The 12,859-nt window shown below is 38.0% G+C and overlaps 1 protein-coding gene across 3 annotated transcripts in view; it reads right to left on the minus strand.

Moving 5' to 3' along the window:
* Positions 1-12,859, minus strand: part of acvr2ab (activin A receptor type 2Ab) — an 88,710-nt gene that overhangs the window by 17,057 nt on the left and 58,794 nt on the right. For all 3 annotated transcript variants that reach the window (XR_005991652.1, XM_041782254.1, XM_041782253.1), the window contains 2 exons: positions 5,849-5,992; positions 3,322-3,465 (listed from right to left, as the gene is read on the minus strand). Coding sequence is in view for 2 of the 3 variants with exons in the window: in XM_041782254.1 (XP_041638188.1) it covers positions 3,322-3,465; positions 5,849-5,992 (288 nt within the window). In the remaining variant the exon portion in view is untranslated. The remainder of the gene's footprint in view (positions 1-3,321; positions 3,466-5,848; positions 5,993-12,859) is intronic.

Raw genomic sequence — 12,859 nt, forward strand, 5'->3', positions numbered from 1 at the left:
TGTAATTATGGATTAGCTCTTAAGGCGGCAAAAAGAATCAATACAATGTGGAAGTCTTAAGCAAGTTTCCACCTTTTCTGGTGTTATTTAAGATTTACTTAATGAGACAGCACAGTTAAAACCCGTATAGTGAATATATGAGTTAACAAGGACAGGAATAATCCTGCTAGGCTGGAAAGGAGACGGCTTTCTTTACATGCAAACTGTGAGACATCACCAATGCATTCAGATTCAAGGACAAGAACGACAGGAGAAAGCTCTAATTTGAGAGACGTTTCTCTTTTGTTGCATTGTTTTTATGTTAAAGCAAAATGGTACCAAAGAAGAGCCGCTTTGGAGCTGAAAGATCGTCTGTTTTGACTGAGCTGAGACAAACCTGATCCCTAAAAAGAACTGCGATTCCCATCACTCCAAGCAAGAATGACCAGACATAAATAAAGCCATTTTTTTCCAGATCAAGTTAGCTGACTGGTTCTACCTCCTTTATCCAACATTTACAGTCATTTCCACCAACAGATCGGGATTTACAAATCTGGATGAGAGCAGAGGATACGCTCCAATTCAGTATGGTTTGTCTCCGCTGTTAACCAGAATATCTCTCCTTGCCTCTTACACCTGAAATTGAGGCCTCTCAATTTGGGACTTGTCAATTTGGGACATTTTCGGGCTGGCTTCCTCCTGTCTGCTTGCTGCTTCTTTTCACAGCCACAATCTTAAGAATTGGGGTGTTTTTAATCCCTTTAACCCCTCAAAAATCAGAGTGCAGTCCTGCACATTTTGTAAAACCATCACCAGAAAGCTCTGACTCTCAGCATTCTGACCATATAAACTTTTCAGGATAAAACCACCACAGCAGCCACAATAAGGGCTGAACAATTTCAGAAAATGACCTAATTGCGATTTTTTTCCCAACATATTGCGATTAGATATACCATTATTCTCTTATTCCTAAACAAGGGCTGAACAATTCTTTTAAAATAATGCATTCTGATGATTTTCACTTGTATTGCCAACTGAATATGAATTGCTGCATCAAAGAGTTTTTCTCTTCTCATACTAAATATGAAAAAAGTACAAAAATTAAGAGCGTAGGACTTTTTTGGTGGCTATTCTAAAAAAAGAGCACTTGAATGATCGCATGACATGTCATGCACAACATCTCTGCTGCTGCAAAAAGGTATTCTTATACAGATTTCAGGTCAAAAAAACATTGCATCTTTTGCAATTTGAAAATTGCCGCAGGCTATATTGCAATTAAATCTAATTTTCGATTAATTGCCCAGCCCTAGCCACAGTTGTTGCTTTTTTCAGGACACAAACAAACAAATAATAGTAAATGTGACAGCTCTGATCATAATATTCTATCAAAAACAGCCCTGCTGCATCAGAAGGAGTCCCCAAAAATTAAATCCAGTCAAAGCTTTAGTCCAAACATAGGATTACATCCATAAAAATTCATGGACTGGTTTTGCATCATTTCAAATTTGCTGCTGTTCTAAACTGTCCACTGTATTTGCTGTAGTATTGTCTTGTTTCAGGTAATTATTATGCTAAACCTTGATTCTTTTTTGAGTCTCCAGTGTGAAAATGCCTGGACTTTTCCTTATAAAAACAGGTGTGAAATCCTCATTTTCTGCTCAATTTTTTATATCAAATGTGAACTAGCTCAGTTTTCCAGCTAATACCTCCCAGCTCCAGTCATCTTTGTTTCATTGCTCAATACTTGCAGCAGCTACAGGGAATCTGACAGTTTGGGAAGAAACTTCAGAGTTTCTAAAGACACCCTGTGTGTGTTTGTAGTCCAAATGGTTCAAACAGTATTCAATTTAATTTGTTTATTCCTGAGTAGGCGTTTTGGACTAATTTTACTGTGAATTCTAAAGGGTTACTTCCACTTTTTAGGCAGACTTGGGGATTAACAACGCAACAAGAGAAGGTCTTTTTTGCTGTATTACATACCATGAAGCCAGCAGAATCGTAAATATAGGGCTGTGTTATTGAAAGGATGATTACTTGTATGCTGTGATTGGTAGGTTTCATAAATCACAAGTAGACCTCGTCCTGCGAGGATTTCTATGCCCAAATCTATGCCACATCGATAAACCAGGGCATTTTGCACAAAAGAAAGACATGGCCTCTGCATGCAGTCTGAGCCATCAGATATCAAACTGTTTTCAGTACACACTGAGGTGAGTCCACACAAAGCATTAAGGATTACCACTTGGTATCCAAATGCCCCAAAAGGGCTTTATATCCCTTTGAAAGCACTGTGTAAACTTGGTTACACACACACCAATAACATTTTAGGTATACCTGTTAAACTGCTTGATAACCCAATTATCCAATCAGCCAATCACATGGTCAGGAGGATGTGTTTAAGTTCAAACTAAGCATCAGGATGGGGAAAAGGGTTGTTTAAGTGACTCTAAATGTGCATTGAAGAGCAGTTGAACAGTATTCAGACCTCTCCTGTGCGTTGTTTTGCTCTAATGGTTTTCATTTGACAAGTGATGCTTCTGACTACTTAAATGCTGGATGTAAAAATACGTGAATTGCTCGTTTACATACACATATCTGGCTAATTTAGTGAGGTGTTGACTTGTTTCAGTACATTGAAGTTCCTTTAATCCCTCTGTATTGTTTTGAAGCATTAGTTTCCGTGTTTAGTGTTTCTGTTAGCTGCACAATGTGCTGAGTGAAGGCTAGCTCAGCTAAGCTTAAATTTTAGGTTTTGAATTGGGCTTTAAAGTTGGATTATTTTGACACTGATAGCTAAAAATGCCTCAAACACGGCCTTAAATGCAGGAGTGTACAAGGCCATGTAGTGATCAAAAACAGTAACTTAGACGCCCCTTTAATCTTTGTGTGCATCAAAATCCTTTTTTTTTTTATGTTTCAACATAGAGGCCTGCCCATAATGTTAGCAGAGCTTCTATCTATGTGCATGTGTTGCTTACTTTAGGGCTTCATATTTAACAGATTTTTCATGAAAGCTGAAAATCTGAAGAGGTCTCCTTCCAACTATGCAGATAAAAGCCAGTAAAATTGCTAAATCAAGCAGTTTGGAAGTAATAAAAGGGTGTATTCACAGCACTTTAGGTACTGGAATCAGTATCAGGAATAAACAAGCTGGAACTGGTGAATAAAATTATTTTTCTGCACCTTTTAAGTGGATCAACTTTGATTGGACAGAGCTTTTAAAGAGTAAAATTTGTATAAGAAAAGCCCCAAGTTCTAAAACAAACTTAAAATCGTGAATCAGTAAAAAGAAGAAGTTCTGCAGGTTGCTGGGGGTGCTTCTCTCCCTCCGTGACAGCGTACCTTGTCGTGGTAGGCGGTGATGAGCCACAGCTCCAGGTCCAGGTTGTTGTTCCTCTTCTCCACGCCGATGAAGTGGAGGATGTTGTCGTGCTTCATGCCGCTCACGCTGTAGATCTCGTACTCGTTCTGCCAAGACAGCTTGTCCTACACGGGAGCAGAGAGACAGACGCAGGTGTTATTTCTGTTAAAAAAAGCTGTCCAATTAACTAAAGCATCTTGTTTAGCTACATCAAGACAAGGGAAGTGGTGCCAAGAAGTGTTAAAAAGTACACAAGTTGAATTCCAGTACATTTAAACCTTTTTCACTTCATATTTTGAGGCCCTAATAACATAACTTGAGTGCTTCAGCTGGAACATTTACTGGCAATGTAAACATTTGGGCAGAGTACGTTCACCAAAAGATTCTGTTCGGTCACTGATGCGCTGAGATTTCTATCTTTACTGTCTGACAATGCTGCAGAAAGGATTGCTGCTAAATGAGGCCTTTTTGTGGGGGAATAATCTCCAATTTGAGCGAAAAACAGCAGTTAGATCACTCTATTTCTAGCAGTAGTTTTCTGCTGCTGTTAGTTCATTTGTGTGACTTGTTTTTTCACTTTGTTAGCTGTAGTTAGTTGTAATTTTTGTGACCCAAATAACACAAATGCCTTGTCAAAAATGGCAAGATAAACTGTTAACCTCCATCCTGAGGGCAATGTTGCTGGTTTTCTTCAAAGGGCTTCGATAGCTTTGAGGTAAGTGATGTTAACAGGAGCTTTTAGTTGCAAAACCAGTCCTAGAAGGGATCTTTATCACAATGTTTTAAGAGAAACAACCTGAATCTATCAGTACAAAAAAAGTACTTTAAGTGGTCGTACTTTGTGTCTGAAGTTGCAGCTATCACAGCAATTTTCTTAGAGTCTATCAGAACGATTTCAGATGTACACTGTAAATTTTGTAGCCATTTGGCTCTCAATAAAAAGCTCACTCCTGTTTCTGGCTCTATCCACTGGCCTCCTCTATAAATAAAGGCATTAATAAAGCCAAAAAAGCTGTGTAAGATGTCTACGGTGGCACATTTGGGACTCAATGAAAAGGGGACCACAATCCATTTCTGGATCCCTGCTAGTGCAGAAAAAAATAACTGCGATTGCAATCACAGTGTCAAGCTGTGCAATTACATAATTGTATTAAAGTTTGAAGTTAGATCTGAATCAAGTAGTATGGCAGCAAAATGGCAGAAAGTTCCAAAAATGGGTTAAAAGGGGGAAAAATTGGCAGAAAATTGTAAAAATGGGCTAAAAAGAGCCAAAAAATTGGCTTTAAGTGTCAATGTACGGGTTTCAAATGGCAAATATGGGTTAACAGAGGGGAAAAATGGTGGAAAGTGGTAGAAATGTGTTTAAAGTGGGGAAAATGGATCAACAGAGGTAAAAAAAAATTGCGAGAAGTGGCAAAAATGAGCAGAAAGGGTGGCAAAATGATATTATAAAGTGGCAAAATGGGTTCATAGTGGCAGAAATGGGTTTAAAATGGCAAAACTGGATCAACAGAGCCCAAAAAATGGCAGAAAGTGGCAAAAATCTTTTAAAAGGAGGAAAAAAACTGGCTCAAGGTGTCAATGAATGGGTTTAAAATGACAAAGATGGCTTAAAAACAGGGGAAAATAGTTGATGTCTGAAAAATAGGCTAAAAGTGTCAGAAATTGGTTTAAAGTGGGGAATATAGATTAACAGAGGTAAAAAAAAGGAAAACCAATGGCAGAAAGTGGCAAAAATGAGCAGAAAGGGTGGTGAAATTATATTACAAAGTGGCAAAATAGGTTAAAAGTGGCAAAAATAGATCAACTGAGGCTAAAATTGGCAGAAAGAAGCAAACATGCATTAAAAAGGGAAAAAAATTGGCACAAAGTGCCAAAACTGGGTTAAAAGGAGCAAAACATTGGCGCAAAGTGGCTAAAATGGGTTAAATATATAAACAGAGGCTAAAATTGGCTGAAATTTGAGAAGTGGCTTATATGGGTTAACTTGGCAAATAATCAGCAAAAGGGGTTGAAAAGTGGCAGGAATGGGCAAAAAAGGAGGTGAAATTTGATTTCAATATGGCAAAAATGGACTAAGTGCAAGAAATTGATGAAAAGTGGCAAATAAAAGTGGCAAAAATAGGTGGAAAAGATGGTTAAAATGGGTTATAAAGTGGCACAAATAAATATCTTTATATCTGAAGCCAATAACAGCCTGGCACTCTCCTAAGCTCAGGAGGAGCACAGGAGCTAGCACCAATGCTACTGATCCAACAAATACAGATGATACTATCAATAAATCATAACGGGGGAGGGCCCAATCATTGCGTTTATCAGGGGCCAAATTAATCCACGGCGGGCCTGAATAAAAAGTAAAGTTTAAAGTAGGTAAATGAGCTCATGATCAGCTGACTAGAGACCGTTTTCCACCTCCTCTTTCTCTTCTATTTATCAATGCCTTGTTGATTTTTACATCATGACCATCATCACTGAGAGTCTGAGGTCAACAAACATTGAGAAAAATACCTGAATGGGGAAGATCTTCACCGCCACGTATTCGTTCAGCAGCTGAGCTTTCCAAACACACCCAAAGCGGCCCCTGGCTTTCACCTCGATCAGCTGCAGCGGCTTGTGCCCCAAAACGGGTGACGGGGGAGAGGGTCCGGGATCCTGTAGAGGGGGAGAAAAGAAAACAACAGAGAGAGGATGGTGTTATTCTTTATTTTTGCAGGGCATTAAAATAGCATTGGCTTACAGTGAAGGTGACCGGGCTGTTTGGCTCCGGGACAGCGTGCCTGAGGAGCTTAGGCCAGCAGAATCACTATCATCTTCACGTCTTCAATCACGACGTACAAATTACTTTTATAGACCCGCTTTTATGTGATGATGCTTTCATAATATTTTTGCCAAAATGCTGTTTTTAGCCTCGTTTATATTTCATGCACTGCTTTTTTTAACTGGCTTTGTTTGGTTTATGGGTCTGTTGTTTGCTTTATTCGATTGTTAAAGCACTTTGGAAAGTTTAGGAAGTAGTGCATGTTTAATATTATTATTACTGTGTAGTTTTTTTGGCAGAGAAGACACAGCATAGCAAGCAGGGTTTTTAGATTAAATCATTTTAAATTCAATTAAACTTCCAGGGCTGCACTTGCTCGGGGGTTTTACAGAAGCGGGACTGTCGCTGGACGGTTGCCAGTTTGAATCCAGTGAGCTGCTGAGGATAAAAAAGGTTGTGCAAGGCAAATAAAAGAGGATGAACATGAAAAGAAGGTTGGTTTAAAAGAGGAAATGGCTTCGATGAAGATGTCGTGTCCAATCCTGGCAGGTCAAACCTCATGCGTGCACTGTGTGCTCATGCTAATCCCATATAAACAAAAGAGAAAGCGAGGAAGGCGAGTGCTCCAAATCTAAAGTAGGTTAAACACAGCTGGTGATCGGGATTAAGCTGATCACTTTCACATGTGACTTCACAGGGAAGGACAGAGGGCGAGCGAGAATAGAAAGACCCAGAGAAGGGACGAGAGAGAGAGAGAGAAGAGAAGGTTAAACAGAAGCATGCAGCGAGCGAGGGAGGGAGTCACATTTCCAGAAAGGATAAAAGGTAGAGGAGAAAGACGAGCACATGACGGATGGCCTTTGATGAAACCAGATACGCTGCTGTAAAATCCTCGACTTTACCTCCGTGACTCTGCTGTCAGTAAAAAAAAAAAAGAAAAAAAAGGAAAAGCTTTCCCCTCTGCAGCAGCAGAGATGTTCATGTTTTTACTTGAACTGGAGGCTTACACGGTGCCTGATAAGCTGGAGCAAGTTTCAAGACCCTGAGGCCCACAGGATCCTCTCAAACACTGAGACAATATATCAAAAGCTTTTGTCAATTTCAGCCTCTTTTTCTAACTTTCCCCCACAAGGTTCGCAACAATTTTTATAGTGACGGATACAACTTAATAAAGTAAACAACACTTATCCCTCATGCTGCATAAAAATGTACGTTTCAGCACCCTTAGGTTAACTCTGCTCAGTCTGCCGTGTAAATTTTGGCACCCACACTTCCTTAAAGACGAATAATGGTGATTTCCACACTGAAAAATGAGCCAAAGTGACGCTACAGGGCAGAGCCAAAAAGCATTTAACAGCATGAGTAATAAAAACAGGAAAAAGTGGCTTCAGTTTTTACCGCCTGTCCTGACATGATTACTGTGGCTGCAGAAGCAAACTGTAGATCATTTATCAGCAGTTTGATTGATTTCTAATTGTGAGCCTGGTCATGACATCTAGCAAAGACAAGGACGATGGTTTCAATCAAAAGAAGGGAATTAAATAACACTTTAATTCAGATTTTTGTTTTCAAAAGAGGTGACTCGCTTAAAACGACGCAAAAAAGAAAGAAACAACAGAGTGAGCTGAAAAGAAGGTTTTCATCTGTAATTCTTAGCATGGACGTGCTAGATCTGACAATATTAGAGCATGAGAATACATTAAATAGTTTGAACAACAAAAGAAATAACTATGGTTCAATTACAGCCTTTCTCGATGGTTGATAATAAACTGTTGTTCAAGAAGGAAAAAGGAAAATTTAAATAGTAATAATATAATAAATTAACATTGTTTTTCATTCCTTTTTGTTTAGATAGTAGAGCACAACTTCCCATCTAACTAAAATATATGACAGATGTGATGCTTTCACTTTTTTAATAAGGATGCATGATTATGGATGTTTTTGGCCCTGTCTAATCATCCATCCAATAAAATAGCTTAAAGCTTAGCTTTAAGTCCAGTCCTCAAAATGAAATATAAAGTTTCAAGTGATACGGATGAAGAAAGAAAAAGAAAAGCTGACATAGGGCTGTTGGTACTGAGGAAAACTGCACTCATTCGTAAATGTGGCCAATAATGAGAGCCAAGATATGCCGATACTCACCGGCTATATATGATAATATTTACAGCCAATATACCCTGATATTTTTGGATAATATATGCTGATATTTACAGATGATAAATGCTGATATTAACAGGCTCTACATGCCAATATTTACAGCCAATTATCCTGATATTTCTGGATGATATATGATGATATTAACAGGCTGTATAAGCCAATAGTTAAGGCCAATGTATGTTGATATTTTAAGATAAGATATGCTGATATTTACAGGTGATATATGCTGATATTTACAGTTGATATATGCCAATATTCACAGCCAATATATCCTGATATTTAAAGAAAAGATATGCTGATGATTACAGGCTATGTATGCCAATATCTGCAGCCAATTTATCCTGGTATTTAAAACTGATATGTGCAGATGCTTACAGCTGATAAATGCTGATATTAATAGCTGATATATTTAGACATTTATCAGCTGATATTTACAGCTTACTGATGCTGCTATTTAAGGATGGTACATGATATTTACACCCAATATAAGCTGATTATTACCACTTTTATACGCAGATATTCACACCCTATATTTGCTGACATTTACAGCCAATATTAGCTGATCTTTAAAGCTGATACTTGCTTATATTTTCAGCCCATAAGGGGTTGGCGATGCATGCCAACATTTACAGATGATATGCTGATATTAAAGCTGATATATTGGTTGTAAATATTCAAGAAGTTTTGATGTCTGCCAGTATTACAAATTGATACTTACCTGAGCTAACATCTGGCACTTTCATACATCCCTACATCAGACCATCAGTGAAAAGGTCAAAGAGGTTAGGTTTCTTTAGGTTGTAATAATAGTTTAAACTGCTAAATGTCAGCTTTTCATTTAAAGCTTGAACACATGTGCAAGTTACTCTTTAGCTGAGAGTGCAGCCTCATAAACTTGCTAACATGGCTGTGCACTCTCAGCTGTATGAATATCTTTTCATGTTGTATTATTTTCTTCCTCTAATTTCTCCCTGGAGATGATAAAGTTTCATCCAGGCTAATCTGCCATTGAGCTGAGCTTGTATTAGCTCTTGTTATTGTAGGACTAGCTGCAGATATGTACTCTTTAAGAAGCTTTGTGAGAATAAAAGTTTGTTCCTTTGTATTTCTGAGTTGAAATATGGAGCAGGGCGTCTCTCGGTGAGAAGAGGGTAACGGAGGATTGGAGTGGGAACTTGTATGTTTACTTAAAGCCTTTTCCCTCTAACACTGAGCTGTGAGGCAGACCTGCTGTCTCTGCACGCTGCTTTCACACCAAATGGCAGCCAAACGACGGGGAAAATTACCCACGATGGCGCTGAGGTTGGATTACAGAGCAACCCAAACGGCTGTGTGCTGGCACCTTGAGAAACATGTTGAAAAAACACCTCATAGGAACCAAAATAATGAAGGTAAAGTTTCACAGAGTTGATTTAAACATCTGTTTTTAGTGCAGGTTTGCCTGTAAGTGGGAAATATCAAGAGGAGGATCCAGGCTGTTAACCATCTAAGAAATAAAAATAACGCTTTTCTTTCTTTGTGTCTGCATTTTTCTCAAAAGTCTCGCCTGTCACGAGGCTTCGGCCTGACAAGGCGGCCCAGCCCGGCTCAGCCTGGCTCGCCCGGTCTCCCTCGGGAGTCACCGGATCCCTCGTCCGATCACAGGGCGCCGTGGCCTCAAACGGGGGCGCATTACACTTCGTCAGCAGACCACAGGAAACAGGAAAACAGAATCTGCTGCTTCACGCCGTTCTTCCCAACCCTCAACCATCTCCTGTTGCCTAATCAGGTTTCACCTTCATCATTTGCATCAGAACGGGTCTTCTAGGCTCAGTATGGTTTGTTCTGGGTTCAGGTGATGGTAGATGTAACACTATAAAAAATATGAGTTAATTTATAGGTATTGGACCGTATTTATTAAGGACGTAAGCCTGAAAACTCTCTAATTTAAAGGTTGACTTTAAATTCTGAAACAACCAGAATGTTAAAATACGGAACGTGTTGATGTGGCCTAGGGCTGGGAAATATTTCACGTTTTCAAGACATATTAAAGGTTAAAAATGAGATACAAAACAAGAAAATATTGTTTATATCAGTATAGTTCATGTCGATGCTAATTAGGAAATGTATGTGAGGATTAATGCTCAATAAAAAGACTGTGCACAGTAGCAAACTGATTGAAAACATTATATTTAGTCTCAACAGGAAATTATCATTTTAATGATTTTATTCAATAAAGCAGAATTTTTTATTTACTGTAAACTATATTGAAAAAAACATAAGTCCTAAACACACAAAATTGAGATTTATTGTTTTCAGAAACTAAAAATTGCTCATTCATACTGTATAAATTGCTCAATTAGGTTTGCAACATTTAAAAGAAAAGCAAGAACTTGCAAGATAGGGAAATCATGGGATAACTGCACAAATATGTTGGGAAAATTTTGAAAAGTGGGCAGAACAGTTGATGAGGGAGGGAAACATTTGGATAAATTGCACAAATTTGTTAGCAACATTTGAAAAAAGTTGGTGGAACTGGCAAGGACATTCGAAAAGCATAGTATAAATTGGGCAAATATGTTGGAAACATTTGGAAAAGTGGTTGGAACAGGTGATGAAAAGTGAAACGATAGTATAATTTGTGTAAATGTGTTGGCAACATTTGAGGAAGTTGCTGGAACTGGCAAAGAAACTGGAAAAGCATTGTAGAAACAGTGCAAATACGTTGGAAACATTTGGAAAAGTGGCTGAAAAAGGTTATGTAAATGGAAAGGTAGGATGAATTGCGCAAATATGTTGGCAACATTGGAAAAAGTTGGTGGAACTGGCAAGGACTCAAGATTGGGAAAGCATTGTATTAATTGCACAAATATGTTTGAAACATTTGGAAAAGAGGGAAAAAGGAAAACTGTAGTATGAATTGCGCACATTTGTTGGCAACATTTGAGAACAAGAGTGGAACTGTTAAGGAAATTGAGAAACCATCGTATCAACTGTGCAAATACGTTGGAACCATATGGAAAAGTAGTTGGAACAGGTGATGAAGGGGGAAACAGTAGTATGAATTGCTCAAATTAGCTGGCAAAATTTAAAATCATGGTGGAACTAGCAAGGAAATTTGAAAACCATTGTATTAATTGCACTAATATGTTCGAAACATTTGGAAAATAGGGAAAAAGGAAAACTGTAGTATGAATTGCGCCCATTTGTTGGCAACATTTGAGAACAAGAGTGGAACTGTTAAGGAAACTGGAAAACCATCGTATCAACTGTGCAAATTCGTTGGAAACATTTGGAAAGTGGTTGGAACAGGTGATGAAAAGGAAAACTGCACTAAGAATTGCGCAGATTTGCACAAATACACTTGGAAAAGAGGGGTAAACGAAAACTGTCATATGAATTGCGCAAATATGTTGGCAACATTTGAAAAAGTTGGCAGAACTGTCAAAGAAATTGGGAAACCATTGTAAAAGCTGTATAAACACGTTGGAAACATTTGAAGAAGTGGCTTAAACTGGCAAGAGGCAAGGGAAACTGTGGTATAAATTGTGAAAATATGTTGGCAATACTCGGAAAAGTGGGTGGAACTGGCAAAAGGAAAGGGAAACCATGGCATAAATTGCACAAATGCGTGGGCAAAACTTGGATAAGTGGTTAGAACTGGCAGAGAGTAAGGATATTTGTGGTATCAGTTGCAGATACTTGCTTGATGCCAGTTCCAGCCACTTTTCCAAATGTTGCCAACTTGTATGTACAATTTAGTCGTGCGTTTTCTGATGTTGGTTAAAATTATGACTGAAGCTCATTAAGTTTCTGTTGTTGATTCAAAGAATAAAACAACAAACATTTGATCCTTTTGAAACATATATTTAAAAGAAAAGAAACTATAACATATCGAATGTTTCCAATGTTTTTGTACAACTCAGACAGTGTGTCTGAGTTCATTTGCAATTCTTTTTTGATAATTATAGAAGTAAAATTGCCCTATAATGGGCGTCTAGGACTTCTTTCTTAGTTGTTGCGGTATCAAACGTGTTTCATTACAGTTCGATTTTTTAAAAATTAGAATCAAATATACGTTTATAATGCTGGTTTTGTGACAAAAATTATTGTTTTCTTTACAGAAAAAAATCAAGATATAAATATTTGTATTGCCACTCAGCTAAAAAATATCAAGGTGATTTTTGGTCTATATTTCCCAGCCCTACAGTATATTTCTTTCTAATGAACTCTAGCATTTGTTTTCTAACTGTATTGCATCAATGTGCATTTATCTTTTTCCTAAACATCCAATGACGGGAAATTCATTGTTTCTAATCATCTAAAAAATGCAGGCTACTCTTGCAAAGTATCTAGATTGCACAAATATGTTGGCAACCTTTGGGAAAGTCTGTGGAACTGATGAGGAACAAGGGAAATGCTCGCTCCTTGTCAGTTACAACATCTTTTCTGAATGTTGCCAACATATTTGTGCAATTTAGATAGTGCTTTCTCTCTTTTGGTTAAAATTATGACTAAGATACAGAAAACCCATCTGATACTGGGTATCTAGGACTTGCTGTTGTGTCTAGCAGGATTTAACATGTTTCAATATACTTAAATCATGTTAAAGTTTATAGTTCTGT

This window comes from Cheilinus undulatus, linkage group 24, assembly GCF_018320785.1.
Source record: "Cheilinus undulatus linkage group 24, ASM1832078v1, whole genome shotgun sequence".
NCBI classification, from domain to species: Eukaryota; Metazoa; Chordata; class Actinopteri; order Labriformes; family Labridae; genus Cheilinus; species Cheilinus undulatus.